The following is a 22,123-nucleotide window of genomic DNA, read 5'->3' as shown; positions in this document are numbered from 1 at the left end:
TAATTTCCAAATAAAACATGGAACATACATTTGCATTGCTTGCAAAATACCTAGTAACTTATTGTACGACTCCTCCTAGTTTCCAAAGATATTCTCAATGGCATGTTGCTTGGCCAACCATCCTTTTCTGTAACTAATTGTATAACCCATGGTGGACTTGATGTGGGCTATGATGGTTGAAATGGATGCCAATGGATCAACCTCAATAATTTCACCAATGCTTTGAGCAATCATTTGTGATCCCAATTTATTATGATCTTGGGAGATAAGTGGGGAAACACGTGTGGGGGCCCTCAAGGATCATGATTTCCCAATGTTGTTCCCTGGTGCGCAATATACCACGACATCTCCAGGCACAGTCATGGTGAACGCATTCCATAACAAGCTTACTACTGCTTGAGTTTTTAACCTTGTAAGTGCAATGGTTGACAATGTGAAATCTATTTATGGCGTCCTACATTTGTTCTTTTGTTTGGAAGCGTTGGCCAACAAATAGTGTTCCAGGTGGATACACAACCATATCACGCTCCAACAAATGGCTATACTCAGTGTCTTGTTGGATTTCATTGGGAAACTCTAAAAAGTGTGGAGGTGGGTTGTATATGGCTACTGGTTGTAGTGGTGGATTATTTGGAATTGGGAGGGTTTCTTCATCATCATCTTCATGTGCAGAGAGAATTTCGTCTTCGTCCTCGCTAAAAGGATCATAGACATTTTATGTTGGGAGACCAACAACAACATCATCTTCAATGTTGGTTTCAACATTGGGTTGAGAAGTAGAAGGTGTAGCTTGCTCAAATGGCTGAGAAGGTATTTGATTAAGGTCCATGATTGGACCACTTAAAAGTTGTGTGTATGACTCAATGTCGTAGTTGGAGAGGATATCATAAGAAGGGCCAAATGAGTTAGTGTTCTGGTAACTTTGATAAATTTCGTAAGGTGAACGTGAAGGTGAAACTTGCGGTGCATGTGATTCAACTGTAGTAAATGTAGCATATAATTCAATACCTGATTGAAGTTGATTAGAATCGTGAACATTGAAAAGTGCCTCAATGTCTTCATCATCCGTCAACTCAACACAGGTATAGTTACTAACCCCTGGGCCAAGTCTAATAGGGTACCAAAAATGTATGCTAGCCACCCTCTCAGAATCTTGTCGATGTAGCTTTGTGTGGATGACTCTTTGAAGCCTTTCTAGAGTAATTCCTCTCTTGATACGAACTAATTTTGCAGATGGAGAGGAGAAGGTGATTCCTTCATTCGGACATTGGTTAATGGAACCATCAGAATGAACAATAACGTAGATTGAAGAAGTCATTTTATGAAAGGTTTAAAGGAAAAGAATGTGATTCTAAGAAAGTAATTCAAAAGGAGTAGACGGAAGGAATAAAGGAGAGAAGGTAAGCTGAAATCGTGTGAAAATAATGAAGGGGAGAGGGCCTATTTATAGGAAAACCAGCGTTTTTACTGTTTGCCCAGAACGGGCCGTTCCAAAACCAGAACGGCCCGTTCCAAAACACGTTTTCTTTCGTTAAAACAGCTCCTGGAACAGGCCGTTCCACGTTCAAAAAAATGTGCAAATTTCTATTTTGGAACGGGTTGTTCTAAAACAAGAACGGCCCGTTCCAGGTTAAAAAATATAACTAAAAAAATTCTTTAAGACGGGCCGTTTCATGGGTCAATTTTTCCGTTAATTCTTGATTCTGGAACGGCCCGTTCTTGACCCGTTTTAATTTCAAAAAAATGACTCTGTGGCTTTAAGCAGAACGGCCCGTTCTGCTTTCGGAACGGGCCGTTCCACTTCCAACATCTGTCCAAAATTCCCCACAAACACGAAAAATATATATATATATTAAAACAACTCAGAATTCGGTTCCCCGGGAACCGAATTCTGAGCATGCACAGTAAATGGTTCTAGTGTGGTAAATAAACCTGCACAGTTGTTAATCTTGTAATTTTACTTTTAAAAAATATTATTTTGGTAAAAAATTCCCGTTTAGTCCGCAACCTGTGCTGATACAAGCTTGTAACTTTAGAATTTGTATCATCCTAATGATTTTTTTTTTCTCCAATATGTGAAGCTTGCTGTTTTCGCCTGTTAAATTTGCGGAACTTGGAGACTAATCCATTTAATATTAAGACTTAATAATATTTACTTTTAGGATATTAAGATTTTAATTTATAATTAATATATTTTAGCTTTTAAAATATTGAACTATTAAAATTTAAGATTCTGTTTGTTATAATGTGTGAATATTTATATCTTAAGACTTTAAATTTTTATTTAAAATTTTTTATGTTGTTTATCAATGTATTTATTTTATTTTTTAAAAATATTATTTTTCTTTCTCATATTTTAATACTTAAAAATGGGGAAAAAAATTCTCTTGAATTTAAAATATTTATTTTAAAAAGAAAATCTAAATTTTGGGCTGCAAATCAGCCCATTTCAATAAAAATTCTCATGTTTTCCAAAAAATTATTTTGACTATTTCGCAGACCAAAATCGATTAAAAATGAGGATTTCATCACCTAAATCATCCCTAGTTTTATAACATGTCACACAACTGTGTACGGGGTTGTAAGTTCTAATAAGTATTACTATAATATTGAAAATCTTAATACTTTTTTTTTAAAATTGCCAGAAGTAGTGAAGTATAACTATAAGCAAATATAAGAATTTAACTTACATGCATCCTAATAATGTAAGATCTTAATTACACATATATTCAATAGAAATCATATCCTCGTATCATTATTAATGGATAAGATAATATATATATAAAATAATCAAATATAATATTTTTTTTGTTTTATTTATCATTTTCATTTATATTCAAAAGGATTTTCACTAAGAATACTTTTGAAATTTAATTTGTATATGTAGTTATTGTATTTTGGTATTAGTTAGTATGTCTATTTGTTTGTGTTGGGTGGTTGGCATCCGAAAGAAAGAGCCAAAAATCTTGAAGCAGTTCGGTTCACCATGCTCGTAGGTAAACAACCAAAACTCTCTTGGAATGTGGCAAACGATATCTTTCAGGACCGGCCAGGAGTTAAAACGTAACATGCTTTATTTTGTTTGAAATGCTAGCTAGAGCTACTATCGTTTCTTATTATTAGAATATACTTTTTTACATGTACTCTTTAATTTCTAATTTTAAGAAATTATTAATAGACAATTGCATTTAACACTGACCTCACAATTTTTATATTCACTGGTCCATGTGTGTTGTGAGAAAAGTATTTTTGAGACTAAAATCTTCTTCATTGAGTGAGCTATGTATATTTGTTGACGTGAAACAAAGGATTATCCGTGGTGTTGTCTCTAACATCATCTTCACATAAACATAAAGATGAGTTACACTGCAGAGAGAAAGCCACACGCTGTGTTGACTCCATATCCAGCACAAGGCCATGTCAAACCTTTGTTAAAACTAGCGAAGCTGCTTCATCTAAGAGGCTTCCACATAACCTTTGTACACACTGAGTACAACTATAACCGCTTGCTCAAATCAAGGGGTCCTGATGCCCTTGATGGCCTACCAGACTTTAAATTTGAGGCCATTCCAGATGGACTGAATGATGATGATGGTGATGTTACTCAACACATACCCTCTCTTTCTGACTCTATCAGAAAGAACTTCCTCCAACCCTTTCGCAACCTTCTTCATAGGCTTAACCATTCTGCAACTGCTCCCCCAGTTACTTGCTTAGTCTCTGATTGTAGCATGTTCTTTACTATACAAGCTGCTGAAGAACTTGGAGTTCCAAACCTTCTCTGTTGGCCTGCTTGTGCCTCTTCATTCTTAGCTTTCATCAACATTCCCCTTCTCGTTCAAAAAGGTCTCATTCCACTCAAAGGTATCAATTAAATTGTGTTTTTACTTGTTTTATTTTAAAAGAATTTTAAAGAAATTATATTTTATAAAAGTTAAGTAAATATTCTTGTCTTAAATTATAAGAGAAAGTTAATTTATTTTACCTTCTTATTTTATTTTATTTTTATAAATTTTATAGAGAAGTTTATGTTATATATTACAAGTGCCAAATATGTATGTATATATTTATGTGTTAATATTAATTCATACATGGAGTTTTAAGTTATGTGCTTGTGTTTGTGATGTGCAGATGAGAGTTATCTGACAAATGGGTATTTGGAATTCAAAGTAGATTGGATTCCTGGATTACAGAACTTTCGGCTAAAGGACTTGCCTGACTTCATATGGACAACGAATCTAAATGATGTGATGTTACAATTTTTAATTGAACTTACAGTTAGAGTTCATAAAAACTCCACTATTGTTTTTAATACTTTGGAAGAACTCGAGGGTGATGTAATCAATGTTCTATCCTCTATGTTCCCTTCTCTTTACACGATCGGTCCTTTCTCTTTATTGTTAAATCGAAGTCCACATAACCACTTGGCATCTTTAGGTTCCAATCTTTGGAAAGAAGATACTGAGTGTCTTGAATGGCTTGAATCCAAGGAACCTAGATCCGTGGTTTATGTGAACTTTGGCAGCATCACAGTTATGTCTGCAGAACAACTCTTGGAGTTTGCTTGGGGTTTGGCCAATAGCAAGAAACCCTTTATGTGGATCACTAGGCCTGACCTTGTCATTGGTGGATCCGTGATTTTGTCATCTGAGTTTGTGAATGAAACAAGAGACAGAAGCCTAATAGCAAGTTGGTGCCCACAAGAGCAAGTGTTGAACCATCCTTCAATTGGTGGATTCTTGACTCATTGTGGATGGAACTCAACCACCGAAAGTGTTTGTGCTGGAGTGCCAATGTTGTGTTGGCCATTCTTTGCAGATCAGCCAACAAACTGTAGATATATTTGCAATGAGTGGGAAATTGGGATTGAAATTGATAGCAATGTGAAGAGAGAGGAGGTGGAGAGGTTGGTCAATGAGTTGATGGAGGGGGAGAAGGGAAAGAAGATGCGAGAAAAGGCCATGGAGTTGAAGAAGAAGGGAGAGGAGAAAACCAAGCCTGGTGGTTCTTCATACAAGAACTTGGACAGAGTAATTAAGGAGGTGTTGCTTAAACAAAACTAGATATGTTAATCTTCTTCGCAGCATAGTTATGTTGATCTTCTTCTCTTGTGGCTTCTGCTGACTGTAGTTCTTCCTTTCTTGGAGGGACAAATATTGGAAGTGTATAACTTCTCATTAGCTTATAATAATTGCTAGTAATCAACAACGAACTTTGGAGATTCCATCATTCCCAATTTCTAAATGGTACGAAATATTTTTTTACGAATGTTTTTACTTGATATAATTGATTTAAAATTGGTATATAAAAACTTTGTTAATTAGCTAAAATCATGGGTGATTAGTTATATGTAATTCGTATAAGACGAATTCGTATCAATTTGCATTTTCCTTTTTCCTTATGTTGAATGCCTCTTTTTCCTTTATTTCTCTTCTTATAATATTATATTTATATATATTTTCTCTCCCTCTTTTATAGAATTTCTTTTTTAAATATCATAACTATCATCTATTCAAGACAATTCTGTTGAAGTCAATTTGTACCCTTGTAACAACAAAAGTCTTAACATACACTTCAATAAAAGTGATTTTATAGCAAAACTATCATCGAATCATTCGATATCTTTTAACATTAGGTAGTATAATATTTTATAATTTTCTGTTTTATCTTATATTGCATAAATTAAAGTATATATTGGGAAAAAAATGTGATTGATAGCTAAAATATTATAATTTCAAGTGATTTTTTTAGGCCGTAGTTAAGTGATTTAGTGTTATATTTGATGTTATTATTATATTTTCAATATAAAAGATATATATATACTGATTTAATATATTTTAAATAATTATTTACTTTATATATGATTTTGAATATATTCCTCTCTCAATATTCTTACATAATCTATCTATTTTATTTATAATATAAAAATCGAATTATTCTGAATTACCTCGACATGTCAATTTAAAATATATCTAACATATTGTTATGTCATATAAGTAAAAATGTTTATGTGTCAATCGTATAATGTCTTTCTTATACTATTATAACTTTATAGTAACATACTCTATATCTCCATAGCCACAAAATCTAAATATTTGGATTAATTTTTTCAATAAGGTCTCCCATCAAGCATATTCATAACTCTTCTAATTGCAACGACTACACTTCATCACCTTTATCATCTCTCACCACCTACCCACCATCTCCATGTTCATCCCCCAAATCCTCCAAAATCTTCACCAGTTGTGGCTTCTCTGTCGAAGCTAAAACGACAATCACTCCTTCGCATCCGTCTTTGCTTACTTCTAAATTTTCCAAATCTTCATTGGTCACTACTTCTTTGTTGAACCGAAAACTGTGACAGCCGCACCTTGGTCACAAACATGTCAACTTTATTACAATTTTGTCTTCTATTTACAACTTTTTACTTCTAAATATTCTACCCAACTCACCTCTACATAAGAATCCAATAGAGACTATTTTCTTTCTTTTTGTTCATCTCTCCCATTTATTTGTTCTTCTTTCCAACTCTATTTTTTCCTATCATTTTTATCTATCAATATATTTTGGTTACATTTTTATTTATCAATATTGATGTATAATTTATCAACCAGATAACTATGAACCATTCTATTAACCTTCACTACCTTAAGAATGTAGTCCACTATGTACTCCCCTTTTAAGTTTGAAGGTCCCCATTGAAAAATCAAGTTGTCAAAAGAGAAGTAGATCTGAGTGTGAAGGGAGTTCTAATTCAATTACTACCAACAATCATGTCAAAGTTCTAAATATCCTTTCTATTGGCATTGGAACTATTAATATTGTTGTCAAGTTTGAAATAATATCTAACATATTAGATGAATTTTCATCTTTAATATTATCAATTAATGAAGACCATAACTTTAAACATATTATTCAAACTCAATAGCATGAAAGAGAACATGTAAATGCATGGAGGATTAATATAACTTTAGATATGTGGAGAAATACTACTTAGGAGGGCATTAATTATAGTTAATTATTTGACAAAAGATATAAATAGTTATTTGTCAAAAGATAATGTTGATTTTACTTTTCTTTATTATTTATGTTCTATTTTTTTATTAATTCTTGTAGCATTTAATGTGTTTTACAAATCCATATTTTCCTATAAAATTCATAAAATTCTTTAAAATTGTATGAAATAAATTCATCAAAATATGTTAAAATCCATTAAAATATGAACTATAAAGTCTTGATTAAAATTCATGTTTGCAAAGTCTTTTAAAAAAAACTTAAAAGTCACGATATTCATTTAAAGTCTTTTAAAATTCATAAGACCTTTTCATACTAAAATAATCTTCCGAAATCTCAATCCAATATACCTGGATCCCCCATATATTATAAAATTCATATTTTCCTATAAAATTCTTGTAGTATTTAATGTGTTTTACAAATCCATATTTTTCTATAAAATTCATAAAATTCTTTAAAATCGTATGATATAAATTCATCAAAATTTGTTAAAATCCATTAAAATATGAACCATAAAGTCTTGATTAAAATTAATGTTTGAAAAGTCTTTTAAAAAAAATCTTAAAAGTCATAATATTCATTTAAAGTCTTTTAAAATTCATTAAAATTTATAAGACCTTTTCATACTAAAATAATCTTTCAAAATCTCAATCAAATACACCTAGATTCCCATATATTATAGGGATTATGTAATTTTATATTTTTATTTTAATTGTCTACACGTTGATCTAGAAAGATAATTACATACTTATAAAATGAGAATTAATATGTATTATCTGACTACTAATTAAATTTCAGGATATTATTTTTAGCATTGTATGTTCATTATTTTTTTTTTCTCTTATAGCTTTGTTTATTTTTTTAATATCTTTAATTTCAATTATCATCTTATAATTTACTTGAATTTCAAAATTAATGTAGTAAAAATTTAAAAACAAAAACATAACACATTTATTTTTTAGTGACATGTTGGACACAAAAAACTAAAATAACAGCAAAATTCAATGTTTTGTGAAATTCTTTTTCCTAATTTGTCACAAACATATTTAGTATCCTACATATAATTATTATACACTTGTTATTTTTTTTAATATTTATTAAATATAATAATTTAACATAATTTTAATCTCTTTAAAATATAGTATATATATTTTTTGCCTATGCAACACATAAACTATGAGTTATTACGTTAGCACATCGTTATAAAACTAATCTCAAATGTTGCCACATGAATATTTTTGCTAATGTATCAACCCTTCTCCATCTCTCTACGTTTCTCATATAAGTGTTGGTTGTTAGGATCACAATCAATATAATATTTGATAGTTACAACCTTCACCATCAGTTAATTTGGTGATGTAATTTTTGCTATTAAAATTTAAGGTAATTTTCACAATTCTCTTTCTTATTTCGTTCTTTATATTTTCTTTTTCTTTTTCTCATGTTCATTTTTTTCTAATTTAAATATTCTAAATTTTAATTTTAATGTTCATCTTATGTTGCAATTTTTATCTTTGTCAATGTCAATGTGTATAAGAGATTCTATATTTATCTCTCTAACTAAAAACTTTATTATAATTTTAATGTTGTCGTTATCATTATTAAAAACAATTAATGAAACAGCTTCGAATGTAACGCCTTATTGAATAACAGTAATGCAGATCACATGGTCATAATAATTAATCCTACCTGAGTACCGTCTAACCACTTTTTATTTTCATTACGTTACGTTTCATACACTATTCACCATTAGTTATTGTATAAAGAGATAGTTAGCCCCAAGATTTAACGCGGCTGCATATACAAGGCAGGATTCGAACCCCTGACCTTGCTTAAGCGTGGATCAACCCCTACCGCTGAACCACACGCTTGGAGTTTCCTTTACACTTATCTAACATAAGGTTTGCCTTTTGGATTTTTTTTTTCATTTTTTGTATATAAAATAGTAAATTTTCCTCTTATGTCTGCGTTGTGAAAATTACTTCTGTTAATGGCAGTTTTTTTAAGCACCTTTACTTATTCTTAAGCAATACAGTAAGCCCCTTCCATTAGAGATATTCTAATGCAGTTAATTTTTAAAATATATTTATTATTATAATATAAAAGTTAAGTTATATTATATTATTCTTTTACATCTATACGATATTATAAAATTAATTTTATATATTATTATATTGGTATATATTTATTTATGTGACAATTTATAATATAAAAACTGAGTTATATTTTATGTTTGTAAATTTTGTAAATTAATTTTTAAATATATATATTTGTCATATTTTCTTTTTACTTTCTATATATTATATTTCTTTACATTTTATTTAATTTAAATTTTATTTTTTTATTGTCTAATTTTTATTTCATCATCATAAAATACTACATTTTTTCTCTCTTTTTTTTTTCTCTTCTACCTTTTATATTATATGTTTATATTCTATCTAATGTGTCTCTTATCTTTTTTATTTAATTTTCATCCCACATAACAATCTTTATTATTATAATATAAAAGTTAAGTTACATTCTATTACATTGACACGTTATTATAAAATTAATTTTATATATTATCATGTCAACATATTTATGTACATGACAATTTATAATATAAAAATTGAGCTACATTCTATGTTAGCAAATTTTTTAAACTAATTCTTTAAATTTTTATCTTTTATCACATTTTTTCTTTACTTTCTATATATTATATCTCTTTGCATTCTATTTAATTTAACTCTCAATTCTCTATTGTCTAATTTTTATTTCATCATTATCAAAAAGGTACTACTTTTTTCTTTTCCTTTTTTTCCCTCTACCCTTTGTATTATATATTTATGTTCTATCTAATCTATATTTTTTCTTTTTGTTTAATTTTCATTTCAAATAACAATCTTTGTCAGAAATGAAAGGTACTACTCTTTTTTTTTCTCCTATACCTTTTATATTATATATTTACATTCTATCTAATTTATCTCTCACCATCTTTGTTTATTTTTCATATATATATATATATATATATATATACTCACATACACACACGGTCTATCTAATTTATCTCTTACCCTCTTTGTTTATTTTTCATTTCACATGGTAATCTTTGTTAGAAATGAAAGTTTTCTTCCTTTTTTTTCTCTCCAACCCTCTATATTACATATTTATATTTTATCTAATTTATTTCCTTTTTTTTAATTTTCATCTCACATGATAACCTTTGTTAGAAATAGAAGATACTACTTTTTTCATCTTCTTTTTACTATTCTCAATTTATTTTGCATGAAAATGAAGGAAAAATAAATTATTAATGTTGAATTGAATCTTTACTTACATATTCATTGCCAATAAACCAATATGATTTATTTATTTATTTTAATTTTAATAGAAATTGAAAGTGACAATGATATATTATTTATATAACACTTTCTATAATATCATTTTTATTGTCCTTCTATATTTGTATTGAGTAAAAAATAGTTTGAAATTGTATTTAATTAATAAATTAGTAATTATATAAATAATATTAATAATTAAGAGATTAAATTTAATTAAAGTGTTCATTATAAAAAATAAAAATAAAAAAAAATATTGTGCAATTATTATTAATTATGAATAACATAAAAATATTTATTTCATCAAAACTATATATGAATTAATAATTTTATTAATTAAGAGATTAAATTTTGTTAAGTTTTCAGTTACAAACAAAACATTTTTAATTACAAATAAAAATGAAACAATATTAATTGATATTAATTGTAGATTAAAATATTCGATCATTAATTTATTATTTAATAAATTTAATTTGATTAAATTCTCCATTTCAAAAAAGAAATTATAATAATTAATATTAATGTTAATTATAAACCACTATCAAAAGAATCGTTTTTACTGAAACCTAATAATTATTATTAATTTATATTTTTGTTCATTAATAAGAAAAATAATAAATTTGATTAATATTAATTTTAAACAATAATTTTTTTTGACAAATCTCTCAACAATTGTATTTGTATATAAGGAGTTACATATTAATATATGTATATTCTTTATTATCAATTTATTAATTTATAAAATATTAAAATAAATTATTTTATAATTTAGTTATAAAAAATATTTATTTGGATTTATTACCTTTAATTATGAACTTTTTAAAAGATTATTTACTTGAGTCTTATATTTTTGAATTTGAATCTTAAAAAAAAAATAAAGGATGAAATATTATATAAATATAAATATCAAAAATATTTATAATAATACTTTTTCTTTATAAACCCTATTACTTGTAAAAAAAAATCAATAACAGACTTATATTATATAATTAAAAAAATTTATATATATAATTTATATATATAACTAATAAAATAATATTTTTTTAATTTAAATAATTTATTTTTTATCCTCGCATTGTGCGTGTCTATATCCGGTTTATATTTATGTTCGTAAAGCTTTGGCTGTCACTTCACAAATGACAAATCAGAGATAAGAGTTTCGCTTTACAAATGAAAAATCAGAGCAAGAGTTTTTGTGGACAGAAGTAATGACTTCCAATTCCAAATAAGGCAACTTCGCACATACCACCTCGTTGAATAAAATCATTTTACGCTAACAATCAACAATATATATTAATAGTAACTTTTTTATTTTAATTTAATTAAATAAACAAATAACATAACATTATTAACATATCTACCGGTGTAAAAACATGCATATAAATGATTAACTTTTAATAATTTAGATGACACAAAAGATTCAAATAAAATAATAGCACTTATCTTCCTCTCCCATATGTGTGGTAATAGAACAATATTTTTGAAACAATGATCTTCATTCATTGTGCTATATTTATTGACATGAGGTAGAGGCTGGTACTTGTCTTTCCCTTCATCTTCACAGAAAAAGAAAAAGAAATTGGAAGATGAGCAACATTGCAGAAAGAAAACCACACGCTGTGTTCACTCCATTTCCACTTCAAGGCCATATCAACCCATTGTTCAAACTAGCGAAGGTGCTTCATCTCAGAGGCTTTCACATAACCTTTGTCCACACTGAGTACAACCACAAACGCTACCTCAAAACAAGGGGTCCCAATGCCCTTGATGGCCTACCAGATTTTCGGTTTGAAACCATCCCAGATGGCCTTCCTCCCTTGGATGATGATGCTAATGGAGATGTTAGCCAAGACATACCCACACTTTGTGACTCTTTCAGAAAGAACTTCCTCCAACCCTTTTGCAACCTTCTTACTAGGCTTAGCCACTCTGCCATTGCTGGTCTCATCCCCCCAGTTACTTGCCTAGTTACTGATTGTTTCATGAGCTTTCCCATACAAGCTGCTCAAGAGTTTTCACTCCCTTTACTTTTCTTTTCCCCAGTTGGTGCTGGTGCATTCTCGTCTTTTATTCACTTTACTACTCTGTTTGATAGAGGAATCCTACCCTTTAAAGGTACCGATTTGAATTCTTCCTCCATTTGGTATAGTATGTATATGCAAGGGAAAATGAGTTTTAAGTTCCATTTAGACTCGATCACAATTAGTTTTAGTCTGGATACAAGGTTATAGTACTTTTCAAAAAATTTCTATTTGAAAAAGTTCTATATTTTTAAAGGACATGTCTTTAAATAGAATTTTAGTCCCTATATTTAAAAACATGGGTTTGGTTCTCGAGTTTTTTGGAATGTGATGGATTTCGCCCCTATACTTCTTTTTAACTTAACCAAGGCAAAATTCACCCACATTTGAGAAAACACAATGATCATAATCACAATTTTTAAAATGTAGGGCCAAAAACTATTTTTGTCCAAGTTCTGAGAGACCTAAAATACATTTAACCCCATATGCATTATGTTGTGTATGTGTTGATGTATGGATCTGTCACAGCTATTGACTTTTGTAATTATGATATGCAGATAAGAGTTATCTGACAAATGGATATTTGGACACCAAAGTAGATTGTATTCCAGGTTTACAAAATTTTCGCCTTAAGGACCTCCCTAGCTATATAAGGATAACAGATCCAAATGATTTCATGCTTGAATATTTCATTGAAGTAGCTAACCGAATTCCCAGAGCCTCTGCTGTTGTTTTCAATACTTTTGATGAACTTGAGAGGGATGCACTGAATGCGCTCTCCTCTGTGTTCCCTTCTCTTTATGCCGTTGGACCTTTCCCTTCATTTTTAGATCAAAGTCCACACTTGGCATCTTTAGGTTCCAATCTTTGGAAGGAAGATCCCAAGTGTCTTGAGTGGCTTGAATCCCAGGAACCCGGATCCGTTGTTTATGTGAACTTTGGCAGCATCACAATTATGTCTCCAGATCAACTCTTGGAGTTTGCTTGGGGTTTGGCCAATAGCAAGAAACCTTTTCTGTGGATCATTAGGCCTGACCTTGTCATTGGTGGATCCGTGATTTTGTCATCTGAGTTTGTGAATGAAACAAGAGACAGAAGCCTAATAGCAAGTTGGTGTCCACAAGAACAAGTGCTGAACCATCCTTCAGTTGGTGGGTTCTTGACTCATTGTGGATGGAACTCAACCACTGAAAGTGTTTGTGCTGGAGTGCCAATGTTGTGTTGGCCATTTTTTGCAGATCAGCCAACAAACTGTAGATATATTTGCAATGAGTGGGAAGTTGGGATTGAAATTGATACCAATGTGAAGAGAAATGAGGTGGAGGAGCGGGTCAATGAATTGATGGTGGGAGAGAAGGGAAAGAAGATGAGACAAAAGATCATGGAGCTTAAAAAGAGCGCAGAGAAGGAAATCAGGCCCGGTGGTTGTTCTTACAAGAACTTGGACAAATTAATTAAGGTGTTGCTTAATCAGAGATCAACAGATTGAAGGCTTTTTCTGTTTTACAATGCTTTACTATGATAATTGATTGATCTTCTCCTCTAGAATTTGCTTTATTGTGACAGAAATTATGCACCAGTTACGAGTGTGTTTGTGTTTTTCTTTGAATTGTTATGTAATATCTTCATCTTGGCATTTCAAACTATGATTCATTCCTGACATGGAGGATAATTCGATGAATAGCGTTACTGTTAGTACTTTCTATTAGTTGACTTAATTAATTTATTAGAGTGTTGTAATTAATTAACTCTCAGTTTATATTACCACGTTGGATGCATGTTACAACTTGTAGGTAGTAGGTAAAATTTCTATGATTGGAATTACAACTATCTATTTAATAATTATCATTAATATTTCAACCATGTAAGCTGCGCCAGCGACATAAATATATGCAGACAATATTACAATTTATATAGTAATATTGTAGGGTCTCAATGTGATTGATTGTATTTAATAATTTTTGTTTGACAGATTGTATTTAATAAGTTTAAAAGCCATAAATTTGGTCAAAATTAAAAACGCAAAACTAACTAATCATTATCTCCCTCTAGGTTTCTTCGTTTGGGACAGGATATTAGATCATCATAACTGAGGCGAGAGAGAAAATATGGATTGATATTGATAATTTTAGTTATAGATGCTTCTATCTCAACTCAAAAGTAACTTTCTTTATTTTGGCCGAAAGTTTGATTTGAAACATTTCATTTGGACAATAGTGTTGATTTTTTTGTGTTTAAATAATAAAAACAATAGTACTCATACCATTTCCTTTGAATGGGACATATCGAGATACAAACAATATCTCACATTAATAAAAATAAAACGAGAAATAATAATTTATACATACTTTAATAATTGAGAAATTTTTTGAGAAATAATCAAAAATAAAACCGTAAGAATTTAAACCCAAAGCAGATAATATCTCATCATTATGAAAATATATGTGAAATAACTTTATAAAAAATAATAAAGTTATAACTCTCTCCTCTTAATATAAATATCTCCTTAAACAAGCGCCAAAAAATAACTCTAACAATGGTATTATAGTCGCAAATTGGATTCGGTAATAACCAGTAAGTTATAACAAAAAGTGATAAGTGATAATATGATAACAAAGATAGATTCTATTGAATGAGAGATTAGATTCCTTGTTTGAGGGAAAAATTATTAAGATACAAACATGATCTCACATCGATAAAAAATAAGAGAAATAACAATTTATAAAACATAAGCATACTTCAATGATTGAAAGGTCTTATAAGTGATTATCAAAAGAAATACCGTGAAACTTTAAATTCAAAGTGGATAATATTTCACCATTATAAAATTATGAAATAATCTTATAAAAATAAGAAAATCATAATCATCCTTAAGATATAAATATATTCTCTCAAACAAGTTGAGAGAAAATAATCTCAATAGGTCACTGATTCTGATGTGAGAACATCGAGGTGGATAAGCAAGTCCATCAAGCAATGGTGCGGGAGAGAGAAAACAATGAACTTAGACAAAGTGATTAAGGAGGAGCTGTTAAAACTAAATTTGGTTTCTTTTGTCTTCAGTGATGTATAATGGTGAAGCAATTAAACATATTGATTATTTTCTTCTTTTTTTTCCCTGCAGTGATATTGTAATATTACATATTTCTCCAGATGAATTACAGTGAAAATGAAATTTTTATTATGAACTTCGATTTGAAACTGGTACTCTTCTTGTTATTCCACGACCACTACTGAATGTAAGCCTGCTCTTTCTTGGCATTGACAATCTATTTTAAGGTTTGCTGCATTATAAGTTGAGCCCCTTCAACTAGCCTCTCTACCACTTCACCAGCAGGCAGAATTTCCTTGATGAGACCAACACCTTCGCCAGCAAACATCACCATGCTCTCAAGATCTCCTGTAGTTGTCTTGTTTGGGACAGTACCTGCATAACGTCGTATCTCTTTCTCCTGTTGCATGCCAAAAGTATATATAGTCAAAACACAAATGTCTGTAGTATACTACAGTTGCATTGTATATATATAAGGCTAGCATTGTTGCTGAAACCATACCACGCCATTAATTGTTGAATGGCCAATGATGGGTTGGTTGACTTCACTTTCATGTGCTGGAAGGGATCCACAATCCTTATAGAAAGATGTTTGCAAGACACGATGAGGGGCACCAGGCCATCTTGCCCTCCCAAATACATCTGTGTACGCAGTTTCTTCAAGCTCAACTAACTTTCTTTTGTATGTAGGATGAGCATTGCTTTCCTCAGTAGCCAAAAACCTGCAAACAAGATTCTTGCATGAAAACAAATAACAGTGCCAGAAATAAGTCCAATTTAAATTGAGATTATTAGGTTGGAGTGTTGGATATGGTGATAATGTTGGGAACTGTCGTATATCCGATCACTACCAACTGAATCTAATCATAATCTCATCATGAGGAATAAATTGTGTAATTTATTAGCCTGATGATAGGATTCTTTGGAGTCTGCAATTATTCTCAAGTTGAACACAAAAACCGCATATGTTAAGATATTACTGCAACTATATGAGAACAATTTCCTTAAATATGATTGATGTGAGAGTAATATTTCCAAACCTAGTGCCTAGACAGATGCCTTGAGCACCAAGTGCTACGGCAGCAACATAGCCTCGAGCATCCACAATTCCTCCAGCTGCAATAACTGGTATCTCTCTGTCACCAACAAGATCAACCACCCTTGGAACCAATGAAATTAAACCATCCTGCAATTCAATGCAGGGGAAAGCAATATCTTAGTGGCAAAAATGGAAAGTAGTATTGTGTAGTTCAGATTTGAAAAAATATGATTAGCTATCATTCACATAAGCTATAAAAGATCAACAAAGCAATGATAGACAATAGAAAGATGAACTTTCAAAATTTGTGAGAGCACTGCATATATAAGTGACGGTCTTCCCCTGACAACAACTAAGGACATGAGGCAGTAAATACAGAAGAGACAGAACAAGCCTCATTTCAACAATACTTCTAACAAGAAAAAATTTCAGTATGTATAAGGGGGAATATTTAGAATTATGCAGTCATTTTTTCTGATGGAAGAGCATTGATGATGAAATTTTGCTTTTTACCTCAAATTAAGGCTTTTCCTGATTTTTCTAGAGTTCAAAAAACAAGCAAAATGATCCAACATCTTCAGATATAAAATTGAACCCGAGAGGCAGAATGCTAAAAGATCGTGAATGTTTTTGTGGTAAAGCGCCTCAAGGAAAAAGAATGTAATGCCTACTTGTTCGACCCCTGCAACCACTACTGCATAAGTGTTGTCTCCGAATCTAAGTACAACTTGTCCCACTTGAATCTTTCGTATCAAACACAGATACGAGTCATATGACAGGCATGGAGACAACAATGTTGTTGTCGATTGTGACTGTAGGCCTTGTGTATGACATTAGCCACTTATGCTTGAATTTGATACAGAAAATCAACGATTCTTATTTATCAACAGAATCAACACCAAGATAAGCTACCTATGTTCTACGTATATACATAAAAAAATGACAAGCATGCATACCTGACCAATGACATGACCACCAGCTTCAAGTCCTTGTACAATTATTCCATCGACACCTGCTTCAATTGCCTGTTTTGCACCTTCAATATTCCCGACCTGTAATAGGATTACAAATAAAAGTAACAGGTTAGATACCAGTGACACAAAAAAATGAAAATAACATCTCGGTAAACAACACTAACCTACAATTAGCTTTCAACATGCCTCATTAAAGGGATAGCCTATCACCTAAGTAGTTAAATCAAACAACCTACCTACTAGCAATCAAGCAATTGCTGTTTTGAAAGCAACTTAATAAGGAGGAAGGATCACGAATTCTAAACTCTGCAACGGTTTTGATCTCAACTCAGAAAGTCAAGAAAAAGAGTAGAGCAGGCTGAGAGGTTCACTTTCTTGAAACAAACTTGGAGTTTAATTATCTTTAATTTAAAAGTAAAAGGAACGTAGTCTAATTTAAGCACACACATAAGAACGGAATCCTTAATTACCGGAGCAAAACCAAAATTAGAATATCATTGCCTCTTAGGATTTGCTTATAGTTTTGTAACCTAGTACTACTAATAAATGGGCACAAAACTCACTTGAGGAACAACTTTGACCCCAGCAGAATGAGCCTTATTTACCAATTCCCTCGTACAATCGCCCCACGAAATTTGCAAGACTGCAACTTTTTCATGGAGAATGACCTTCAAATTCTCCTCAAAAGGAAAGGCTAGAACGACACCAACCCCGAAGGGTTTATCAGTTAAGGTCCTAGTCGTCTTTATAAGTTCCCTCAAGTAATCCGGCGATTCCTGTTACAAGATCAAAAAACAATGCTCACACTTGATTACAAGAAACTTGTACCAAAATTTCATACATTTACACTTTACACTGAGCAATGAATTGAAGAACAAAAGCAACATACTGAAGCATTAGCATTAGCATACCCAGTCAGGGGCCCTAAGAAATCCAAGAGCACCAGCATTGGCCACTGCAGCAACAAGGTGGGGAGAAGAGATATCTGGGCCTAATGGTGCCTGAACTATACCATATTCAAAACCCAATAACCCTCTCCAACCCATCTTCCTCTTCAACTTCCTTTACCCAAAAATGGATCCGCATGCGTGGGGCTTTATAAGGTTAAATGATCCACACCACGTGTCATATCTTCGCTAGTTCTTATCAACTTAACATAAGCGAATAAGTATCATAGTTGCACTTGAACTCTTCTTCATATGATACAATTATTATTTTAACTGTTGGGGTTATTATATGTATCTATCCGAGGAGGTATTTTATAAGGTTATTTTTATAAAATTATTATATAAATATATTCTATAATTATGAGATATTGTTGGCATGAAAAGTTAGGTTTTTTATTTGAGAGAAAAATTATTGGGATACAAACAAGTCTCATATCGATAAAATATAATAAAAAAATAATAATTTATATAACATAAACATTCTTCAATAATTGAGAGACCTTTTGAGTGATGACCAAAAGTAAAATTATGAGAGTTAAGTTCTAAAGTGAACAATATCTCATTATTATGGAATATGTTTGTATAATAACCTTATAAAAATAACTCTTATAAAATATCCTCTCAGATAAATACCATATAATAACTCCAACATTAACGAACCCGTCAATTAATATAACAAGAAAAGCATAAGATGTATAAACTAGATTTTTAGTTTTGTCACTTGTCACATTCTAACTAGTTTATATTATAGCTTTATTTTGTTTCATACAGGAAGTTGGATTCAATTTTAATTTTTAAAGCTAATTATTATTTTTGTTGCTCATTGAACAGAGACCAAAATTATTATAACTTCCTCCAACTAACATTTCTTTCAAGTATTTGACTAACAAGAAAAGATAGATCTTACCTTAAAGAAGCACAAATCAAATGAAACTCCACCAACTACCTTAAATATTTAGAGGAATGGAATGTGGTAAACTGGTACTAGTCAATAACGTAGTTGAGTGGTACAAAAAGGGTAAACTCACTATATAAAACTTACATAGGTAGAGTGATTTGGAATAATCCAAATTCCAAATCACTCTCAACGACTTAAAATCTTCGGATTTTTATACCTCCTCTTTTACAGAGTTTGGGTTGAAACAGTTCTCCCTGATTTAAAAACAAGAAAAGGTTATGACAATATTATAAGTACGCCCATCAATTTCCATGGTCATGATACTCTAATACACTAAATCAGTAATCCTGTAACATGTTTGGGGAAGTATTGGAGTTTCCATTCATTATCACAAATATGACTTTGAAAAAATTGTTAGTCTGGCTGTACCAAAGTAAATGTTAAGTTTATTCTTAAAAGAACATTTAAGTACAAGTAATTTTTTTTTTGTAGCTATGTAAAAAATTATATTCAATTTTATTAATAAGTTTTTTTTCAGGAAAAAAATTAAAGTATAGATCACTTAAATTTAACTAAAATTAAGATTATTCAAAATCAAGTTTACAATTGTTTAAGCTATATCTGGAAAGACGATGAAATATAATTTTTCTCTTTCCAATGCATTTAACCATAAGTAATGAATGTATTGAAAAAGACAGAGAAACAAAATACATATGCGTTTAAGGAAAGACTGTTTCTACCATCTTTCCAAACATATGCTTAATGAAACACATTATAAAATATAAATCTTCCTAAAGTTGAAAAACAACAATCTTGTTAATTTGTATCCATAAACAGATATTTACATGTGTAATTAAAAATCTTAACAAAATATATTTTTTAAACAAAATTTTACGATATCATTTATGGTTGAGATTTGTATACAGTTTTCGCCAATGATAGTTTTGATCCACTGCAATCGAATAAAATGAACGAGTTACTTGGTCACCCACAAACAAATATATGTGATGATAATACTTTATAAGAGACTTGGTGGTGTTTCATTCCTTCTTACCAATATTCAATCTTTGAAAAGAACTGGGCTAAGTTGAAAGTTGTCCAAAAATATGTTCTCAAACACAATTTGTATCGAGAAGTTTTAGGATAGGCCGATGATATATACACTTTTTTTTTTAAGTACACCTTTTATTTTTATTTTTTTTAAATTCCTAAAATATCTTACATCTTATTTTTTTTAACTTTATACTTCCAACTTTCTTCTTTCTCTCAGTTATCGCATACATCCTCTTGTCTTCCCCGATTCTCCACTTATTTCAGTAAGTAATTTTAATTTTTTTTATTTTCACATTACTCTCTTCTCTCCTCACTTTTTTCACTTTTTCATATATACTTAGAACTAGTGCGCGACAACATTGTAGATATATACGGTTTCCTCGACTGTTTCTACTAAGCTAGACCCACATTTTTTTCTTTCAACACTTTCTTCTCTTTCACATCTCTAAAACCCTTAACATTAAGTTTAATGTTATGAAAAAGACATTCTGAAACACTAATTTCACTATTTTTGAGTACTTTTTGGGATAATGAAATTAGTGTTCGAGAAAGCATTTTCCAGAATTATGTTTTTTACATACTTTAGAAAAGTACTTTCTGGAATAGAAAACTTAATATTTAAGAAAGTGTTTTTCAAAATAGTAAAACTAATGTTTGGAAAAGTATTTTTCGGAAATGTGTTGTTTTACATAATTTTATAAAGTATTTTCTGAAACACTAAATTTACTTTCCCAAAAGGTATTTTCCAAGAGTATGTTTTGAAAAATATTTTCAAGAACTAATTTTAATATTCCAAAAAGTATTTTCTAGAACACTAAAATTATTTGATATTGTGTTTTCTAAATGTTTAAATAGGGAGAAATGCTCGAAGAAAAAATGCGCATTTAGCTCAACACTTCTAACATTATCGAGAAAGTTACATGCGCCTATAATACTGTTAAAAACTAGTTCTATGCCCTAGATGCATGTTAAAACTAAAAGATGAGAGGGAAAGATAATAGTGTGAAAAATGAAAGCGGAGGGAGAAGAGAATAATGTAAAACCAAAAGAATTAAAATTACCTACTAAAATAAGTGAAAGTGTGGAAAAAAAAGTAAGGGAGTACATGTGAAAACTAAAAAGAGGGGCGAAGGAGGTGCGTAAAAAAAAAGAAATATATATATTAAATTAAATATTTAGGGTGTAAAATTAAAACAAAAAAATTAAAAAAATTTTAAATTTTTAAATTTTTAAACAAAAAAAAAAAGAGATATACTTATGTAAAAAAATAAAAGGAGGTATATATATAATGAGTCTTTAGAATATTTTTTCATAAATTCCAAAATGAATCTTTACTGTGGGCCCAAATCCCATATTTTTTGGGTTGGGCCCAAATTTCTAAGTTGAAAGTTGGCCCAGTTCTCTAATTAGTGTGGAGCTAATACTATTGATCAGTCTCACACAAACACGTAGGCAGTACTGTTGGAATTCGACGGAAGGATCAACCCTTCAAATTTTTCGTTTAACTAAACAAAGGATTTGATGACATGATCAATGCGTTCTTAAAAATCTAGTGAAAAACCTAACTATTTGTCATATTCTGAACTGAGCGTATGCTTCAATTACATAATTTTAATGCATTTTTTACTAGAATTGGGATGTAAGCAAAATCTCACATCATTTAAACAAGAAAATAGACATGGGTTATATACACACTTGTCTCCATTGATTGAGAGACATTTTAGGTGATGTTTAAAAGTAAATCTGTGAGAACTTGGTCTCAAAGTGAATAATATGGTAGAGACATGTGTATATGTATGGTAACCCCT

The 22,123-nt window shown here is 30.3% G+C and overlaps 3 protein-coding genes across 4 annotated transcripts; 2 read left to right on the top strand and 1 right to left on the bottom strand.

Annotated features, from left to right (window-relative positions):
- Positions 1 to 2,712: 2,712 nt before the first annotated feature.
- LOC109805049 (7-deoxyloganetin glucosyltransferase) lies at positions 2,713 to 5,229 on the top strand. The gene is made up of 2 exons (XM_020366992.3): positions 2,713 to 3,864; positions 4,132 to 5,229. The coding sequence occupies exons 1-2, from the start codon at positions 3,357 to 3,359 to the stop codon at positions 5,061 to 5,063; spliced, it is 1,440 nt and encodes a 479-aa protein (XP_020222581.1). The 5' UTR covers positions 2,713 to 3,356; the 3' UTR covers positions 5,064 to 5,229.
- A 6,551-nt stretch (positions 5,230 to 11,780) lies between these two features.
- On the top strand, positions 11,781 to 14,047 carry LOC109804833 (7-deoxyloganetin glucosyltransferase). The gene is made up of 2 exons (XM_020366708.3): positions 11,781 to 12,446; positions 12,910 to 14,047. The coding sequence occupies exons 1-2, from the start codon at positions 11,918 to 11,920 to the stop codon at positions 13,839 to 13,841; spliced, it is 1,461 nt and encodes a 486-aa protein (XP_020222297.1). The 5' UTR covers positions 11,781 to 11,917; the 3' UTR covers positions 13,842 to 14,047.
- Positions 14,048 to 15,383: 1,336 nt separating this feature from the next.
- Positions 15,384 to 18,494, bottom strand: LOC109804835 (Aldolase-type TIM barrel family protein). 2 transcript variants are annotated; one of them, XM_083067576.1, is made up of 6 exons: positions 18,307 to 18,494; positions 17,981 to 18,193; positions 17,400 to 17,495; positions 16,445 to 16,590; positions 15,907 to 16,126; positions 15,384 to 15,804 (listed from the first exon to the last, which is right to left on the bottom strand). In XM_083067576.1, the coding sequence occupies exons 1-6, from the start codon at positions 18,364 to 18,366 to the stop codon at positions 15,622 to 15,624; spliced, it is 918 nt and encodes a 305-aa protein (XP_082923702.1). In that variant the 5' UTR covers positions 18,367 to 18,494; the 3' UTR covers positions 15,384 to 15,621. The 2 variants fall into 2 exon arrangements, with proteins under 2 accessions (XP_082923702.1, XP_020222298.1); XM_020366709.3 differs by having other exon boundaries at positions 18,329 to 18,494.
- Between the last annotated feature and the right edge of the window lie 3,629 nt (positions 18,495 to 22,123).

This window comes from Cajanus cajan, chromosome 1 (assembly GCF_000230855.2).
Source record: "Cajanus cajan strain Asha chromosome 1, NIPB_CcT2T_4, whole genome shotgun sequence".
Lineage (NCBI taxonomy): Eukaryota > Viridiplantae > Streptophyta > Magnoliopsida > Fabales > Fabaceae > Cajanus > Cajanus cajan.
Note: the sequence above shows the minus strand (reverse complement) of the source record. Positions and strands in the feature narration are given on the sequence as shown.